General features: G+C 44.8%; 1 protein-coding gene across 1 annotated transcript in view; it reads left to right on the top strand.

Moving 5' to 3' along the window:
* Window positions 1-208: 208 nt before the first annotated feature.
* Ankrd50 (ankyrin repeat domain 50) overlaps window positions 209-19,905 on the top strand; it is a 34,613-nt gene continuing 14,916 nt past the window's right edge. The window contains exons 1-2 of the mRNA XM_036190249.1: window positions 209-317; window positions 988-2,265. Coding sequence (XP_036046142.1) covers window positions 1,754-2,265 — 512 coding nt within the window. The 5' untranslated portion in view covers window positions 209-317; window positions 988-1,753. The remainder of the gene's footprint in view (window positions 318-987; window positions 2,266-19,905) is intronic.

The raw sequence follows: 19,905 nt of genomic DNA, 5'->3' as shown, positions 1-19,905 counted from the left end.
ACGTGACCTATCAGGAGGGGCGTGGTCCGCGAAGGGCGTGGTCTGCGTGCAGCGGGGGCGGGGTTGGGCGGTGCCTTGCGGGGCGGGCCCTGTGTGGGGCGGGGCCTGCGCGGCGGGCGGGGCGCTGGCGCTGGCGGAGACAGTCTTTGCGCCGGCGGCGGTGGCGGCTGTTGGGGGCTGGGCGGAGCGCCGCGGTGCGGGGCGGCCGGGCTGGCGGCGGCCGGGAGCCGCAGGCGGGAGCGAGGCGGAGCGCACCGGGGGCTGTGGCGGCGGAACGGCGGCGGGGAACCCGGGAGCGTGGAGCTGAAAGGACTGAGGTAACCGCGGGCCGGGTGGAGCGGCCTCTGTCAGCGGAGCTCGGGCCGAGCGGGTCAGACCCTCTCTGGATTCCCGGGGCTGGAGGCGGCGCCCGCGGCGGGACCTGGGCCGCGCCCTGCCCGCGCCGCACCGGGCTGCACCTCGTTCCGAGCCTTTGTCTGTCAGCGGAGCCGGGGCCGGAGCTACGGCCGCGAGCACGAAGGGAAGCAGGCGACCTCCTGGGCCCGAGTGGAGACTGGCTGCCCGGGCTCAGCCGGCCTTCTGCGGGAGCAGGTCCGGTGCAGCCGCAGCCCGGTGCTTCCCCTAGGGTCTGCAAACTATCAACAAAGAAGCCCCGCCGGACGGGGCAAGCCCGAGCTGCCTCAGTGGCGCTCTTGCACAGCTACACTGCGAGGGCTTTTGGACTGAAATCCAGGGTGTTGTTGTAGGTGGCATAAAGTACCATTTTGTTTCCGTTTCGACAGTGAGGCTTTCAAAATCTGGGTTAATTCTGTTAAAGTCTGTCTCAGAAGCATACCCATAGGAGAAGAAAAAAGTATAAAAAGGAATATGGGTTTATTTAAGGGGTAATCATGTAACTTTTTGAAAGTGCCTTATGGGGTGAGTTGTAACAAATACGTTTTAACGCGGTGTTTGGCACTAAAGATATTGTTGTTTGCTTCATTTTAGTTTTGGAAATTGTTGGCTACCTGGACATGGGAACACCGAGGAACCTACAAACAGGTCTATTAAGAATCTGTCATCTCAAAAAATTTGTTTTATGACTGTTTTCCATTAAGAAGGTGTCAACAGAGGTTTGTGATTTTTGCCACATAAGAGACTCTAATTTGAAACAGTTCCCTGGCAGTGGTCAGATGTCTGAAACGGGCAAGATCTAGGCTCTAGGCTCGGAATGCTCATCCTTCAGCGAGAGAGACACAGCGCTACCTACATTCTGTCTAAATGCAATCTCTCTGGTGCCACTTAACATAATGGATGGCTTTTCTGTATCTCGATTTCAGATAGAGCACTGAGGTTTGCAGTGCTGTGAGGGCGTTTTTCTACAGATCCAAGCACTGGCCGTTGGCTTCTGTTTCCAGATGTGTTTTCTCATTTGTGTACTTGAAACATCTACCATCACATGAACTCCAGATTGAGCCACAGAGTTCTGTGACCCCGAGAGATCCAGGAATGTTGTTGCCCAGCTTCGGGACAAGCCAGTTTCACATCTGCTTGATGATTAAATAAATATCTCCTTTGCTAATTAAGGCTATGGAACCAAATAAAGACATGCACATTCCTTTGCCAAATGAGCTCTGGGGCTGTTGAATTTCACTGTAACTGGCCATTCCCAGTTAACTAACATATAAGTTATGCACAAATGGACGTGAAGCCTGTGGCAATGTATCCAGATTCTAGCCCACACTGAAGATTTAAGAACAAAACAAAACCTATTATGACTAATCCTTGGGAAGAGAAAGTCTGCAAAATGGCCCAAACGAGTCTCCTGCAAGGGAAGCAGTTTTACTGTCGGGAATGGGTTTTCCACAAACTTCAGCACTGCCTCCAGGAGAAGTCTAGCTGCTGCTCCAGTGCAGCCAACGCGCAGTCCCTCATCGGGAATGCTGGGAATAATGCTGGTGCCATCTCTGGGAAGGGGGCCTCCTGGGGTGTGCTGCTGGTGGGAGGGCCCGGCAGTGGGAAAACAGCCCTGTGTACTGAGCTCTTGTGGCCAAGCTCACCAGCCAGCCTACAGAGAGGTCTGCACCGCCAGGCTCTGGCTTTCCACTTCTGCAAAGCCCAGGACTCAGACACTTTGTGTGTTGGAGGGTTTATCAGAGGTCTGGTAGCCCAGATCTGCCAAAGTGGACTTCTCCAAGGTTATGAGGACAAGCTAAGAGATCCAGCCGTCCAAAGTCTCCTGGAGCCTGGAGAGTGTGAGAGAAACCCAGCGGAAGCATTTAAAAGGTAACCATGAGAAGAAGGTAGCTGTGCTTGCATGTCTATGCATCCAAGTCTGAGATGCCGCTCAGTTGTTCGTAAATCACTGTTACTACACCTCCTTAGTTTTAGTAGAAAAGAGAACCAAACTTAAGCTTTGTATTGCATAGTGTGTGGCTTAAAAGTGAAGCTTAATTTTGCTCATTTAATAACAGAATGCTCCTTTCTTAAACAGTGCCTATAGATGGGGAGGGAAATTTGTCCTAAGACACAACTATTTGGTGCTGGGACACTGGGGTGCGAGTTCACTGAGGCCAGCTTTTGTTCATAGTAGTATTTATAGTTTGTTTGACTACTAAAGGTACTTTCTCTAAAACAAAGTCCTCAGGAAATGTGTTTATGTGGTGGAGTTTATTCTATTTACTAAAGGACAAGTTGAGTGATCTGTGGCGATATTTATAAAATAGTGAACATTTGAAGCATCTTTACGCTTTAAGTGTTGAAGACAGCATTGTTTTACTCATGTAAGAATCTCTGATAGAACATGTTGCTTTTGAAAAGGATTTCAGATGCATAACTGCATCCCGGAAATGCCATTCCTTGGAGATAGTCAGGCTAGTCACTCTCTCATGTCGAAGCAGTCCTGGTGGCCTCTGCCTCACTTTTGCTGTAGTGTACCTGTTTCTCCTCAACACTGCCTACTTCCTCCAGGGCCAAGTCTGTGCAAAGTGCTCTGCACTCTCATGACTGAGAGGTTTGTGTGTCTGGAGGAGGGATTTGCAAGGGATGACAAAAGCAGTGTTGGTTTTATGTCCTGAAATCTACAACTTTTGCAGGTGATATTGAAAGTATTTAATGATAGCCAACACTGTGGGAACTGCTAGGCATGTCATTTTCTTAGGAATTGTGTGATGTGGGAACCTTTAGTCCATTTTCCTGATGAGGAAGCTGAGGGGGAGAAAGCAGAAGGAAATTACCTAAGGTTGAACAGGTTAAGCTGCATACAGAAGCATTAACCTACATATTCTTTATCAATAATAATTCTGGAGTCAGATATCGGGGTAAGAACCTAACGGACCAGAGAAGCAGAGAAGCCACCAGTCCTCTCCTACCAGCTCCGTTCCTTCCTCCAAAAGGGCCAAGATCCCTCTCTGCTCCACCTTACTACTTCCTGTCCTATCTGTCCTCAGTCCTCCAAAATCTCTGTGGTTAAATTTGGTCAGCTAGTGGCTAGCTCTGCCCTCTGACTCCAAGCAAGCTTTATTGGTCAGAACACAATCAAAATCTCACACAACAGCATAACCTGACATTTGAAATATATCTGTATATAATTGTAACTAGAAGAGTTGCTTGATGAACTTCTGAGTAATAGAAGTTGTAGGTGGTAGAGCTGGGAGGTGTTGGCGTGTATTTAGTACCATGTTCATATGGCTCATAGAGTGACACAGTGGGGTTTGAATAGGAGATGTTCCCATAGACTCTTGGTGTTTCAAAGCTTGAGCCAGTTAGGTGTAGTCCTAGAGGTGGGGCCCAACTTAAGGAAGTGGGTCCCTAGGGATAGACCTTGAAGTTTGTAGCCCCACCGCATTTCCTCTCTGCTCTCTGCTTCCTGACCGTGGAGGTAATGTGACCATCTGCCCCAAGCTTTCCCACCGTGTGCCACCATGCCTTTCCCATTTCAGTGGACCGTGTGCCCCCCAACTGTGTACCCAAAGCACTCTCCTCTTAAGTTGCTGCTTGTTAGGCATTTAATCACAGTAATGCAAAGTAGTCATATAGGTCGAGTCACTGTGAGGAGTGAAGGTGAATAGTTTAAATATGGAAGTCAGCTTGGGCTAGGATTTGAGAGGTGTGGCATTCTTCTAGACTTGTTAATGTGTAAATACAGTCCAGTAAAACCCTGGGCAAATCTTCCATGTTGCTCGCCATCACATTCAGGGCTACTGCCTGTAAGCTGGTGAGGAAGTCAGTGCAAGCCTGTGGCTCAGACTCAGGCAGGTGGTAGGTTTGGTGGAAGGCACCCTGTGTGGAAGGCTTGCACGCCTTTCAGATGGTGCATAAGCACCCCTCTTCCCCCTTACTGCCTTTTCTGAAGGTAACTTAATAATTAAGGAGCTGGGTTTTAAATAATTCCATAAGCTATCTGGGTGACATCTTAATTACTTCTAGAGTGTGTCATCTGATACCTAAGAGTTCAAACTCGTGTGTTAACTTTGTGCCTCCCCTCTCCCCTTTTTAAAATGTATTCTCAACCCAAGCATCTCATTCTTCATAGTATCATTGATTTTCAAAAAAACATTCAGGAAATTTTCTCATACTCAAACTTTAGTCTGTATTTATTTTTCTGCCTGATTTGAAGTTACTAGCTAATTGAAGGGAAGGAAGCCAAGCTAGGGCTGTGGGTGAAAACCACACCCACACTGCCCTTCTGATTGACAAAAGTGCCGCCTCTTGAGGGTCTTACCTATACTTCCTGTGTGTCTGCTTGCTTGACTTTCCTTTCTGTCATTTAGCAAGAAGTCCCTCATGAGCTGAGGCTCTTCATCGTGGGTTTCCCCACCCTTTAGAACTGTAGGAAGTCCAGTAAGCCCATTATTTATACCCTTTCCACTCTAGTGTTTTGTTACAGCAATACAGAGTGGACCCAGCCAACTCACTTTGAGCTCTTCAAAAAAATTTATTAGGAACATGTTTGATTTGGACCTGAATAGACACATTCAATAGGTCACCCAGGAGAGGGCTATTGTTTCCAAGGAGCTACTTTATTTGGGGATAAATAGTAGTAAACAGTTAAGGGGGTGTGTACTAGTTAGGGTTACTAGTTAGGGTTTCTGTGATAAAACGCTATGACCAACTGGGAGAGGAAAGGGTTTATTTGGCTTATGCTTCCACATCAGTGTTCATCATCAACAGAAGCCAGGACAGGAACTCAAACGCAGCAGGAACCTGGAGGCAGGAGCTGATGCAGAGGCCATGGAGGGATGCTGCTTAATGGCTTGTTTATCATGACTTAGCCTGGGTTTTTATAGAACCCAGGACCGCCAGCCCAGAGATGGAACCATCCATAATGGGCGGGGCCCTGCCCCATCAATCATCAGTAATGAGAATGTGCCACAGGCTTGCATATAGCCTAGTCGTCTGGAGACATTTTCTCAATTGAAGTTCCTTCCTCTCAGATGACTGTAGCTTATGTCACATTGGCACAAAACTAGCCAGCATGGTGTGAAATTAGATAATAGATGCAGGAATAAATAAAATATAAATGTAAGCCTAGAAAAATAGAATCATCCTTTCTCCTGTCAGTAAAAATTTCAAAGCCTGCTTTTGTAGCATCACTTTCTTAACATATAAATCTTGATAACATCAGTGGCCTTGTGAATACACAGGAAACATCAGGACAGCAGTCTATAGTTGAACAGGAAAAAACTGGGAACTGGCTGAGGGGAGAGTCAGTCAGGTCTTCTTCATCCACCTAACTGTCCCCGTCCCGTGTCTCCTCCCCCCCCCTTCCCCCTGCCCGATTTCACAGTTTACCTTTTCCCTGTGTTTTACTTAGTCCGTGGGAGACTGTGTGGTACCACTAGGTACGTTCTTAATGATGTGATGTATGGCTGGATTTATTGCAGTGACTTTAATCTGGTGACAGATGCAGCTGCTTTCTCCTCAGTCATGGCCTGCTGCCTCTCAGATACAGTTGTCCAAGGTTCCCCTCTCTTCATTCACCCATTCACCCATCCATTCATTCATGAGCACACAGTGAGAGTCATGCCAAGTTTTGAGTCGAGTTGTACTGGGGATAAAGCAGTGTGTGCCATCAGAGAGTCTAAATTCTGAGTAGTGCCCATCCCGCTTCTATGAAGAGAGGTTAAGGTTGAAAACCCATTACAGTGTCTCTGTGGCACATGAACACTGCCACACACAGCATTATTTCATTTAATGAAGAGATGTAAAAACACACTATTGTTTGTTTCTTTTCATTTTCATTTAGTTATCAACTGTATATTTTTACAGGGGTTTTTTAAAATTCATTTCTATTAGTCAAAGGAACTAAGTTTATAATGCTTTCAGTTTTATTTGTGCTGAGAACTGATGGCTGGTTGCTTTCTTTCTGCCCCTCCTGGCCCCTCAGGTTTTCATTACAAAGCTGTGTGTTTTGCCTTCAATATGGATTCTTTAGTGTTAGAACAAGTGATGCAGAGCTTCCCATCAGGCCTGTAACCATTAGTAAATCCCAGTTATTTGTGAGCAGATGTAACTATCTCTGCAGTGAGGTGTTGCGGGCAGTAGCTCCTGTGTGCTTTAGAAGCAGGACAGAAGATGTCATTTCACTGGGCCACAAACTCCCAGCTGGACCTTCCAGGTCCTTTAGATTTAGGTGGACACGGTACCCAGAAGCCTTCATCTCTATCTCTGCCTTTATTTCTGGATGACACTCGCAGGTTTCCCTTTCCCTCTGGTATTAAGTGTAGGTGGAATAGAATTGTGAGGAAGTATTAAAGATGGGTGAATGGCTCTAGGTACTGAGAGTTTAGCAGTTCAGTGTGTTAGTGGTCAAGGGCAGTGGACTCACAAAAGAAGGTCTCCAGTTGAGAGATCAATCCCCATCCCCACCCAACAGAACAGGAATCCTGGAAGGTCTGAATCTATTAGGTGACTTCACCTGCCATCCCCATGTTCTTACCTGGGGTCTCTTACTCACACGGGCATCCTTTGTTCCTACCTCTCTTCACCATCTTCATGATGTCATTTGTGCCTGAGGAACTTTTCCTGTCTACTGTAGTGCTTAGTTAGCATTTTGCCTGATGTCAGCAGCTGCTAAGTAATTATCATTTAATGAATGCATAATGCTGCTTGCTTATTTAAATTATTCCCTAACATAACTGAAAGGCTGAAGCCTTTGAATGAGTTTAAAAAAAAAAAAAAAAAAAATATATATATATATATATATATATATATATATATATATATATATATATATAGAGAGAGAGAGAGAGAGAGAGAGAGTGTGTATTGTTAAGGCTAGTTTTAAATGCAGAACAGACTAATGTAGTGATTTTTAATTTAGTAACCTCTGTGTGAATTGGCATCAGGTAATTTAGTGGCCATATCCCCATATCTCATCTCACCTCTTCAACAGAGGACTCAAGGCTGAAGGCCGGCTTTCCTCTTCCCTTGTGTTTGCTCATGGCAAAATATTCTGTTTCTATCACTTGTTTTTTTTTTTATAACTAATACTACATAGGATAACTACCATTTTCCATTCTTTTTTAAAAGTATCTTTGAAAATTAAAAACGTGTGTGTATATGTACATCAGAATAAGTTGTCGTGTTTCCAGGAGCTAGAGTAATAGGTGGTTATGAAACACTAGATGTGGGTGCTGAGATTCAAACTCAGGCTCTCTGCAAAAACTGTAGTTTCCTTAACTACTGTGCCATCTCTCCACCCTCTTCATTTTTCAGTCTTAAGTATTTCTAAATTGAAGATCCCTATAAAAATGTTTAAACACAGCAAAAACTATATTTTCAAACTTTGCAGGTGTCTTTCAGGTCAAGACCATTTTCAACCTTTGTTCTACCATTTAAAATATTTATTTATTTTTAAAAGCATTTTTGATGATATGTGTAGCATGAATCTTAAAAATCTTATCAATAAAAACAAACTTGGAGCTGGGTATTGGGGTGAATGCTCGAAGATCAGAGAAGCAGAACAAGCCACAGCCACCTCACCTTGCCAGTTCCTCAGCTGATCCTGCTTCCTCAGACTGGAAGCCTCTGAGTCCTTATCCAAATGGATCTCAGCTGAACTGCTGCTCAAAAGCGTAAAAGCTTAACCAGCTCTAGTTCCTGGTCCTCATGCCTTATATACCTTTCTGCTTCCTGCAATCACTTCCTGGGATTAAAGGATCACTTCCTGGGATTAAATGTGTGAGTCACCATGCCTGGCTTTAAACTCACAGAGATCCGGATGGCTCTCTGCCTCCCAAGTGATAGGATTAAAGGCATGTGTGCCACCATTTTCTGGCCTCTATAGCTAGTAGCTGTTCTGTTCTTTGACCCCAGATAAGTTTATTGGGGAACACAATATCATCGCATTTCCCTTTTTTTGTCTAAAATTTTAAAAAGCTTATAACTAATATAAGAAAAACCATATCCAATAAATATATATAATATATATAGTCAAGAATTACATTAATTATGTCTAGTCCATTAACATTTGACAGATTCAGATGGAAAAACTCCATGAATATATAACAATGTCCAGTCCAGTAACATTTGATAAATTCAGACAAAAAACCTCATTACTTAATCTGTTCAAAACAAGTAGTTCCTTTTTAAAAGTAGATTCAGTAATTGACCTTTTTATCGTATCATATCCATATTCTATCTTTTTCTTTTCATAATAGATTCAATAATCTACCTTTTGTCATTTTTATATCTTCCCCCTTTTCTTTTTAGAGTAGATTCAGTAATCTACTCTAAAAAGGAGGGCCTGGGTCAATACCCAACAGCCCAGACATTTATTCAAAAGGGCTTTTTATAATATGCCAAGGGGCAAGGCAAAAGACCTCCACATGGCAAGCACACCGTATAGCCAAGTATAGACCCTTCCAAACACCTGGTAAACACACCTGAGGTCAAGTTAGTCCATTATGCAGCCCTGCTGCGTAAAGCAAGCTCAGATTCTCTGACCCTGGTAAGGTCTCACTAGATAGCCACTTTGGGCCTCCACATTTGAGTCTAACAGTGTTGTAGTATGGAGTTTCTATGTCCCATGTTCAGAGCCAAAGCTGCAGTAAAGTCCTGAGACACAGCATAGTCGAGCTGCCAGACACACCTGGATTTATTCTGCATTTTATGTTCAGCTAATTTTGGGTCATGGTGTTTGGAAATCTATCCCATTATGAAGTTATTTTTTGAAAGTTATGGGACCCCATATTTAGTTGCACTCCACAGTTGAAGCAGCTGAGTTCTAGAGCCATACCTGTCACTGATTTTCTTGGGATTGAGGTCTGTGCCATGGTGGTAGATGTGGCTTTAACAGAGGCTTCAGTGCAGCTTTTCCTCAAGTACTTCTTGCCATCACCATGGTAACAGAACTGTGATGAGAATGTGCTCTAGTTGACCTGCTGGTCCAGGGATGATGACAGTTACGGAGACAGGCCAGCTGCAACCTGACCCCAAGCCTGGAGTAGATAAAACACCCACATAGACACAAAGGAGAAAATATATAATTGTTCTTGGGGGTGGGGTGTGTGATACAGACCACGATTATGAACATAACTGCAAAACTAAGGAGAAAGGAATATTTCAAATGGGAGGTCATTATTTTCATTAGAAATATGGCAGTCATGGGTTAATCAGTTTCACTCATCCATATACTCAATCTGTCAGCAACTTGTTTTACCTCCATGATGAAGCCAACACCTCCTGTTTCCACTTCCCACCATGGCTAAATCCCTCTATGTTACCAGAACTATAGCAGCCTTCCATGGACCATCAGAGAAAATGTCAGGTCATGTTACCTCTCCCCCTTACATCTGACAGCACCTCCTCCATCTTGAGAGGAAAACCTGAGCTCTCCATGGTCTCCTGCTGGCCTTGGCCTTTGACCTTGCTCTTCAGTGCCTTGACCCTCTTCCTTGCTTTGGAGTCACACTGTTTTTATCCCATCCTTGAGATAGGTTATGCTACAGCCAACACATTTTTTTGTATGGCTGTTCCTTCTGGACCTACTTGTGTGTCTGTCACTTTGCCTTCTCAGAGCCTTCAGAAGCCTTCCTTCAGCCCTGGTCCTGTTTTCAGTGGTACTGGGGCTCACTCTTAGGGCACACACAAGTTAGTATGCCTTCTGAGCTACGCTCCTGCCCTCAGTTGCCCTGTACAGCTACCATCCCACTCTTCTCTCTGTTTCTTAATGATCACAATCTGGGGGTATTTCTGTGTATGTTTAACTGACTCTTTGCCTACCATTTTGAGCAAGGAGAGTATGTGGTTGTTAGACACTATTAAACTAATAGCCAACTACTTTTTTTAATATAAAACTGTCTAATTTGGGCCACATCAATATAAATTTTATTGTGTAACCACATTTGATTCTAAAATACTCCATTTTCTTATGTGAAACAGTTTATGCATATAGTTATATGTATTACACAGTTGTAGATGTAGAACACATCTCTTTTACATCATCTCCCTGCTGTAGCCACATACTCCCATTTTCAGAGGGAATGAAAGTGAGAACAGCTAAGGAGGTCCTTCTTCAAAACCTCACTGTGTCTCTCTCAGAGGTCTGAGGCCTGGGATACCTAGTGTCCCAGAGAGGCACTGTGCAGATGTGTGATATAGCCAGTATCATTAGGCAGCATTTTCCTGTGTGACTTGACTTTATTTTTATGCATATGTGTTTGTGTCTGTGTGTGTATGTGCCACATGAATGTAGATGTTCTATGAGACCAGAAGAGCGAGTCAGATCTCTTGGAGCTGGAATTACAGTGGTGAGCCAGTTGACGTGGGTGCTGAGAACTAAACTCGGGTCCTCCCGAGAGTAGCCTTAGGTGTGCAGTGTAGCTGAGGCTGCTGTTGAACTTTGATTCATTCATTTGTTTTAATGCATATTGGGGGTGAGGAATGCACCAGGTCTTGCTCTAGGATATGCAGTAAGCAGATGTGGCAAATATCCTGTGTGTTTGTTTTTGTTTGTTTGTTTGTTTTGTTTTGTTTTATAGCTAAAGGAGGTGGTTGGCACAGAAGTTAAGATGCCAGGTAACAGTGTTTTATAGAAAACCAAAGCAGGGCAGGAGCGAGGGCTGGGAAAGTAGAGAGAAGGTTGCTCTTTCACATAGGGCTACTTAGGATGTTTAGAAGGAAGTTTGACAAGAGCCCTTCAGACCAAGGAGATCCCAAGTACAAGGTTGTGGCCTGGGTAGGAGTTGGCTTAATGTCTAGGAACAGAGGTGTGCTTGTGTGGCTGGGAGAGCTCTCACAGTGGGAGGCAGAAAGAGCCTCAGATGGTTGTCAGGACATTTGTGTTTCCTTGAGGAGATTGGAAGCCCTTGAAGCTCTTTAGACACAAATAATCTGACTGTTGGTTTCATAAGGTCACAGTGACTGATGTAAGGTAGATGGGCTAGCACAAGGAAAGCAGTAAATGGCCAGTGCTGTGATCCATGTGCAGGTGCTTGCGCTTGGGAGAAGTGAAGGACCCAGGAGAAGTGTAGTTTGAGTTTGTTCACACTGACCTGAGAGCTTGCTGCATGTGAGTTAGGTCAGAAATAAAGCAAGAGCTGATTCTTGAGATCTTGGCTGGGAAACTGGAAGGCTGGAATTTTGAGTTACTGCAAAATAGAAGCTGAAGGGAGGGACCCAGCGAGGGCTGGACCCTGGAGGGTGTGTTCTGAAAAGCTGAACTCCAACATCTAAGCACAGAAGGTGAGCTAGCATTTCAGATCCAGCCGAGGCTTGTGAGGGATGTTGCTGGCTTTTAAGGCCACAAATGAGCAGGCAGCAGTGTAGGAGCGTGAGGCTCAGAACCTGGTGAGTTTTCTGACTACAGGGTTGTTAAGGCGTGAAGAAGGTATCACTGCAGTAAGAGGGTAGGACCATGCACAAAGGTGCCAGTCATAAAGCATTCCTGCGCGTTGAGGACCGTGCATGACAGTGGGTGACAGGCAAGTCTTGAGAATAGCCACAGCATGAGAAAGCTGAAACCACCGGCGTCGTGGATGACCACTAGGGCTAAGGACTTGGGACTCTGAAGCTTTTACTATGATGCTTGAGTGACATCTAGGAGAAGCTGGAGAAGCTGTGGGCTGTGGCTTTTCAGAAGACACATGGTACATACATGTACATGCAGGCAAAACACACATATACATAAAATAAAATGGGAAAAAGAGGTTTGTTATTATTCTTTGTGTGTTTGTGTGTGTGCCTGAAGTGGATTTGTGCACGTGAGTGCACTGCCTACAGAAGATGGTGGTGGATCCCCTGGAGCTGGAGTTACAGGTAGTTAGGAGCCACCCAACCTGGGTGCTGGGCCTACACTCAGGTCCTCTGCAAGAGCAGCAAGCACTCTTAACCACTGAGCCCTTCCCCCACCCATAATTAAAAACTGAAGTGTGTGTCAGTGTATTGGGTGATAGCAGTGTCTTGGATGGTATCTCTCCTCAGTGAGGACCTTTCCTTCCTCGGGCCAGCAATTCCAATGGAAGGCTAGCGTCAGGACTTGGCTGCTCTGGGACTTCTTTGCTGCTCTGGAACTTCTTTGTGGTCTTTGCCAAACCCCTGATCCACTTGTCTTCATTGGTGTAGTTTGCCGCACTTTTGATCAGGTCCTGGAGGCTCCTCAGTTCCTTGGGGCTCAGAGGTTCAGGTCTTCCTCCATGATGCTTGGTTCTCTCTGTAGCATCCTGCCCTTTCCAGCCTCACATTCCTCCAGTTCTCTAGGGTTTTGTTTGTGTTTGAAGTGAACAGAGTTCTCTTTCCAGCATGCAGGCTGAGAGCTGGCCTGCTGGCCTGCAGACACACTTGGCCTACTTTCCTCAGCCTTGTAAACAGCAACCAGGACTTTGCAAACACACCTTGGGGAAAACCAATCTGTGTGTGGACACTTCAGACTTGCTACTCTGTAAAGTGGACCTGACTGACCTCTACCAGCCCCGTGGGCTTGGTTCCTGGCTGAGTCGCTTGGTGGGCCCAGCTGCTTCCTGTTCTGCACCTGTGACCGACCACTCATGCCTCCCAATCATCAACTGATCCTGAAACAGGCCAGTCCCTTTGAAAATGCCCTTGTTCCCTATAGCTGTGGTTCATCTAGGCTTCCTGTCTTTAGATGCAGGTGTCATGATCTGGTGGCCCAGGCAGCCCTGTGCTACTGCCACCCACCAGGTTCACCCTGCAGAGTCACCATGGATGGAATGCCCTGCAACTTTCCCATTTTGTGGATTTGTGCCTTGTGCTGTTTGTTTAAATATAAATCCATCCCTGCTTTTGTTCCTATGAATATTAATGTGACTGTTCTAAGTCCTTGGGCTGTGTTGTAAATTACTTCTCTTTGGACATCAGTACTAGGTCTGGTCTGGAGTGGCCACTCTAGCCATCCTGCCTTTTATGCCCCTTTTCTGTCTGTCTCCCCAGACTCCATTCTGTTTGCTGTCCGCTCACCCCCCATGTGTCGCCATTAGGGTTACCTTTGAATGAGGGTAGCAATTTGATCTTTTTTTTTTTTTTTTTGGTTTTTTGAAACAGGGTTTCTCTGTGTAGCTTTTCTCTGTGTAACTTTGCGCCTTTCCTGGAACTCACCCTGTAGCCCAGGCTGGCCTCAAACTCACAGAAATCCTCCTGCCTCTGCCTCCCGAGTGCTGGGATTAAAGGTGTGTGCCACCACCGCCTAGCGAGGGTAGCAATCTGAAACTTAAAGTCACTACCCTGCGTTGATTTCAGCATTGACATAGATGTTTTCCCGTTCACTTCTAGCCTTCCTGAGACTTGTGTGTGTGTGCTCTCCACAGGTCATTTGCCTTCTGTATGTTTTTCTTTATGCTATCATATTCCATGTTTGCTTCAGTCAAGATTTCAGAAACAGGTTTCCTCCTGTGGGTTGGCTCCATGTGGACGTCGTTTTAATTACCAGCTGGCTGTTGTTACTGTTAAGTAGGTGAGTGAATAGATAGAATTTTATCCCTGACTGATTGGAAATACCAGCTACCATCATCATCTTTTCCCCCCTCTTACGAATGCTTTAATTTATTGATGATTTTCTCAAGAAAAGTAAACACAGCAGGGCGGTGGTGGCACACGCCTTTAATCCCAGCACTACACTAAGCTGCTCTGATTCCAGGGGAGTGTGAAGAACCAAGATCCTCAAATATTTAACATCAAAATCCCACACAAGACACTGAACTCAGGACTGATAGGTCTTCAGGTCACCAGGGCATGCCCTTAAAGTGGTCACTGGGACTCTGGCCTCTTTTTCTCTTTAAATACCCAGCAATAAGGGCAGCACTTGTGCTTTGAACATGTCCCCCACTGCTTGCTAGCACCCCTAAAAGAGGCCTAAGGATTATGGCCTCACTGGTTTAGAGATCAGAACTTTGAAAAGCTGTGTCTTTGAACTGTTTTTCCCACAGAGATGTCAGAGTATGATATTACTAGATGACCCCCTTTGGATCCTAGAGTCCCTGTAAAATTTGGTATCCGAGTATTATCCATGTAAGAGCTAAGGACCTGGACCCATGTAACATGTGTGAGCGTCATTTACCTAGCAGGTTAATGCTAAATCTAGCATGTTCTAAATTGTCTTAGAGTACATACTGACATATCTGGCAGTCATTATATTAATATTCAATTTTTAGAACAAAACAAAATAAAAACGACAAAACAAAAACCCCAGGCTTCAATACAATTTTTTTTTTTTTCTGGAGGGGGGTTATTTGCCTTTTATAGAAGGTTAAAAATACTAATAATTTTTTATCTTTTCTTCTCTTGCAACAACAAACTTAGTGTTTACTTTTCTTTTCTTTTTTCTTTTGGTTTTTTTCAAGACAGGGTTTCTCTGTGTAGCTTTGAGCCTTTCCTGGAACTTACTTGGTAGACCAGGCTGGCCTTGAACTCACAGAGATACATCTGGCTATGCCTCCCGAGTGCTGGGAGTGAACGGGAAAACATCTATCTTCATGTCCCTTTTTTCTTTAGGAGTTTGGGGTTTCGAGATGCATACTTTACCTGGTTTCTGGGGTTTCTAACTGTGGTCCTCATGAGCCATCCTCTCAGCCCTATTAGTCAGAATTTATGATTGTACCATTTAAAACAGAAGTGCACTCATCACTGAAGGAGGACTATGCTAGACACACAGAGATGTGCATATTCTCACTGCAAAGACCAGCAGGTAACAACAAAGTAGGTGCAGAACCTCAGGACCTCACTGGCTCTTCCCATCCTCATCCCTTTTCCTTCTCATGGTCCCTCCACAGGCCTGAGCCTGCAACAGAAGTGCGTGTTTACATGTAGAATCCAGCAATACATTACATAGGAAGCAGAGTTTAATACTGAGACACAGTTTGCTTTTTGGTGCCTGTGCTCCAAAGTTTTGTGCTGCCCCACTTTCCACTCTCTTTTGTAGACAGATCAATGGCCATAATATCTGGCCACTCCAGTTTAATAGAGGAATCTGGTATTCTGTTGTAAACAAAAATACCATAAATTGTTTAACAGCACCAGGGCGGTGGGGATGGGGAGTCCCCAAGTTAGGGCTACTATTGCTGAGATATAATACCTTGGCCAAAGCCCCTTGGGGAGGAAAGGATTTATTTCAGTTTACACTTCCAAGTAACAGACCATCACTGAGCAAAGTCAGGGCAGGAACCTGGAGGTAGGAGCTAATGCACAGGCTGTGGAGGAGTGCTGCTCACTGGCTTGTTCATCCTGGCTTGCTCAGCCTGCTTTCTTATAGAACTCAGAACCACCAGCCCAGGGATGGCACTATCCACAATGGGCTGAGCCCTACCCCATCAATTAATAATTAAGAAAATGCCCTGCGTTTGCCTACAGCCCATCTTATGGAGGCATTTTTCTTTATTTCTTTTTTCTTTATTAAGAAATTTTCTCCTCACTCCACATACTATCCACAGATCCCCCCCCTCCTCCCTCCTCCCACCCCCAACATCCTTAGTCATCAGGGAAATGCAAATCAAAACAACTTTGAGATACCATCTTACACCTGTCAGAATGGCTAAAATCAAAAACACTGAAGACATATTATGTTGGAGAGGATGTGGAACAAGGGGAACACTCCTCCACTGTTGGTGGGAATGCAAACTTGTACAGCCACTCTGGAAATCAGTATGGCAGTTTCTCAAAAAATTGGGAATAAGTCTTCCTCAAGACCCAGTTTATACCACTCTTGAGCATATACCCAAGGAATGCTCAATCTTACCACAAGGACACATGCTCAACTATGTTCATATCAGCATAATAGCAAGAACCTGGAAACAACCTAGATGCCCCTCAACTGAAGAATGGATAAAGAAAATATGGCACATATACACAATGGAGTACTACTCAGCAGTAAAAAACTTATCATGAAATTTGCAGGCAAATGGATAGGACTAGAAAATATCTTAAGCGAGGTAACCCAGACTCAGAAGGACAAACATAGTATGTACTCACTCATAAGTGGATACTAAATGTGAGGGAAGGGATGGCCAGACTGCAACCCACAACTCCAGAGAGGCTAGTTAACAGGGAAAGACCCTAGGAGGGACACATGGATGACCCTGTGAAGGAGAAGTGGATGAGATCTACATGAGTGGACTGGGGGTGGGTGGCAGAGGGCAAGGAGTGGAGGATGAGAACATAGGAAAATGGAAGGGTCAAGCTGGAACAGAGACAGCGTGGGAGGGCAGGGAGGAAGATACCATGATAGATGAGGACATCATGGGACTAGGAAGAGGCAGGGTGCTGGGGAGGCTCTCAGGAATCCACAAGGTTGACCTCACCTTGGTCTGCTGGCAGTGGTCCGGAGACATTTTTCTTAATTGAGGGTCCTTCCTTTCAGATGACATTAGCTTGTCACATTGACATAAACTGTCCAGCACAGGGAGCCTGTGGTAGGTCATTGTAGGACCTGATCTTTTTTAATGTGTTTACAAAGTTAATGGAACCTACTTGAAATAATTGTATCATTTGATTTGGTTTTTGTTTGCTCTTTGCCTCGTCCCATTTTTAGCTACGGGTTTTGTTTTTTCACTTACTAGTTCTGAGTGTGTGGTTTTTGTAAATGTCCTTTAAACTACATGTTTAAACTCGCACACACCCATGCATGCATGTATGCACACACTCTTTTCCAGAATTTGCATTTCCCTCCATTGGGGCAGCAGGACCATTCAAGATCCTGCCTGCTGAGGTTTGCAGCAGCCACTGTGTCCTAACAATGACAGTAAGTGTTGATTTGTCAGAAATGGAGGAATCAGGTCACTCTGCTTCTGCTTTATTGAGACTGGACTCCCTGAGTTGGCATCAGGTATTAGGACATTTCTCATGTCTGAGAAGGTCAAGTTCCCCACTGTTACATGGATTGGAACAGCTCTGTTGAATTTATGGATCACCAATGCCCTGCAGCTGAGTTCCCTTCTTACAATATATGACACTGCTTATCTTTGTAGGGCCAGTGTGTTCTCTGGAAACAGTTTCATTCGTTTATTTCAAGAACCTGAACCTAAACCTAAAAGCTCAAAATGAGCCTTTCTCCAGAACTGTAGACAAAGTGAAGTGATCTCACAGCACCCTGTAGAAAGGGGCAGGTGGTAGAAACACGTTGTGTGGGTCCAAGTTAAGGAATCCACATAGGAATCCTTAGAGTACATAGAAAGGAACATGTAAAGTGGCTTTAGAGTAGGCCCTCAGAATGCTCCATAGAAGTTGTAATAAATGGACTAATTATAAGGAATTTGCCTCCATGGTGATGTATGCTGAGAACTACAAGGTGGGAAGCTAGCATGTTGGAGACCTAGGAAAGCTGACCTAACAGCTGATTTTTTGAACCTGAAGAAAGAATAAACTGATGTCCAATTTACACAGTCATGCAGTTAGCTTTTGTCTGATTGGGTGAGAGCCACTATTTCAAACCTTAGAAACATCCAGGAGAACACAAGCCCACAGAAGCTGAGTAGAAGCCAGCAGTAAGTCATTTGTGTTCACATTTGGGAATGAAGAACACTGTTCTGTCAGTACTGGAGTTATAGGCATCTTACTCTTGAGTGTTGTAAATTTTTTATGTATTTGGGATAAAAATCTTTATAAATAAATGATTTATAAACATATCAGATCACTCCATCCATCCAGCAAACATAAGTAACTCTTCACAGGATCCTGGGTAAGCTCCTGGTAGGGAAAAGGTGAATTCCCCTGGCCATCCCCTCTCTTCCCTAGAGATCAAGGAAGGTAGTTCCTTGGTGACCTGATTAGTCCCAGTTGTCGAGGGCTTTTGAGCAGTGTGTTTGCAGCACCCTTCCTGTGTCAGGTTGCAGAGTGAGCAGTGCAATCCCAAGCCTTCTGTGAGTGTGTTTGAGCTGAGCTCTGGGGGTGGAGAGGAGAGTGAGCATGGTAGCAGGCATATAGGCAGGGTTCTGGCATGAGAGAGGTTCTGTTCAAAGGCCCACAGGCAGGCCTGCAGAGTTACAGGGAATGGATAAGTAGCAATTATTGGTCAGAGCCTGGAAACAGAAACCTGTAGTTGGACTCAGCATGCTGCCAGGGCAGGGTGGACTTTGGTAGCTTGAGGAGTAATGATGGGATTGAAGGCCCTGGCTAGGCTAGCCCATGAACAAAGGCTTTCTGTTTAATGACTTGCTCAGCATTAGTATGTGAAGAGCAGAGTCAGCTGACTACTGAGAATTCAGATGCCCACACTAAGGGACATGTTACCAGGAAGGATTTATTATATTTTTCTTGCATATTTTATTATATATCATGTTAATGTTTTAGTTTTTATTCAGTAATAGTGACTCTTGTACAGTTCTATGATTTTGACAAACGTAGAGTCAGTGATGGTATGTAGTAGGACTTTATTGTGTTGGACTTTTACTTGGGGACTGCCAGCTCCCAAATAATGACATGGAGACTTTAATTATGAAAGCTTGACCTTTAGCTTAGGCTTGTTCCCAACTAGCTCTTGTAACTTAATTAACTGCTTTTTTTTTTTTTTTTTTTGGTTTTTCGAGACAGGGTTTCTCTGTGTAGCTTTGGGCCTTTCCTAGATCTCATGCTGTAGACCAGGCTGGCCTCAAACTCACAAAGATCCGCCTGGCTCTGCCTCCCGAGTGCTAGGATTAAAGGCGTGCACTACCACTGCCTGGCGCCATGTGACTCTTTATCTTTTCTCCATAATGTATGTCTGCCTCCCTCCATGTCTCACTGGCTTCTCTCGTCTCTCTTGTTCCCCGAGTTCCTTTCTCTTCCTGGAAGTCCCTCCTATTCTGTCCTGCCTAGCTGTTGGACATTCAGCTCTTTATTAAACCAATCAGGTGCTTTAGGTAGGCAAAGTAAAACGGCAATACATCTTTACAGTTTGCTCAAATACTCTACAACAGTGGTACAGAGAATTCTGTCACTCCCAGAATCCCCTCTGTACTCCTTCTTGGGTACAGTTTCCCACAGCCAGGTTTTAGATCACGTCCCTGTACTCTTGCTTTCTTGGAAAGTCATTTTGATATACTCAGACACAAAGTTTTTTGCATCTTGGTCCATTGTCTTGGAAGGGAGGCTGTATGAATCCTTTAGCCTGTTGTTTTCTGTTTCCTTTTCTGTTGCAGTGGCAGCCTCTTGTGTGATGTATGCAGTTTGTTTGTTTGTTTGTTTGTTTTTTCCCAGGTTGCATGCACCTGAGTGTTTCTAGTGTGGGACGGGTTATAGGGGAAATTGTAGAAACATTGAAGTTCACTTAAACTCTGTGGCTGTGAGTGGTCCGTACAGGGATCTTTGGGTCATGTGTTTGGGGAACTGCTGGACTAACCTGTGCTACTGGTTTGTTTGAATCAACCTTTATGTTCATAGCAGACGAAATACTATGTAGGGTTAAGGTGCAGTAATGGGTGTACAGTAGGCTTGTTGAATGTCATTTCTTTTTGGACTGTAAGCATCAAGAGAATAGGGGCTTCTTTCCTTAACATCCCC

Source organism: Onychomys torridus, chromosome 6 (assembly GCF_903995425.1).
Source record: "Onychomys torridus chromosome 6, mOncTor1.1, whole genome shotgun sequence".
Lineage (NCBI taxonomy): Eukaryota > Metazoa > Chordata > Mammalia > Rodentia > Cricetidae > Onychomys > Onychomys torridus.
Note: the sequence above shows the minus strand (reverse complement) of the source record. Positions and strands in the feature narration are given on the sequence as shown.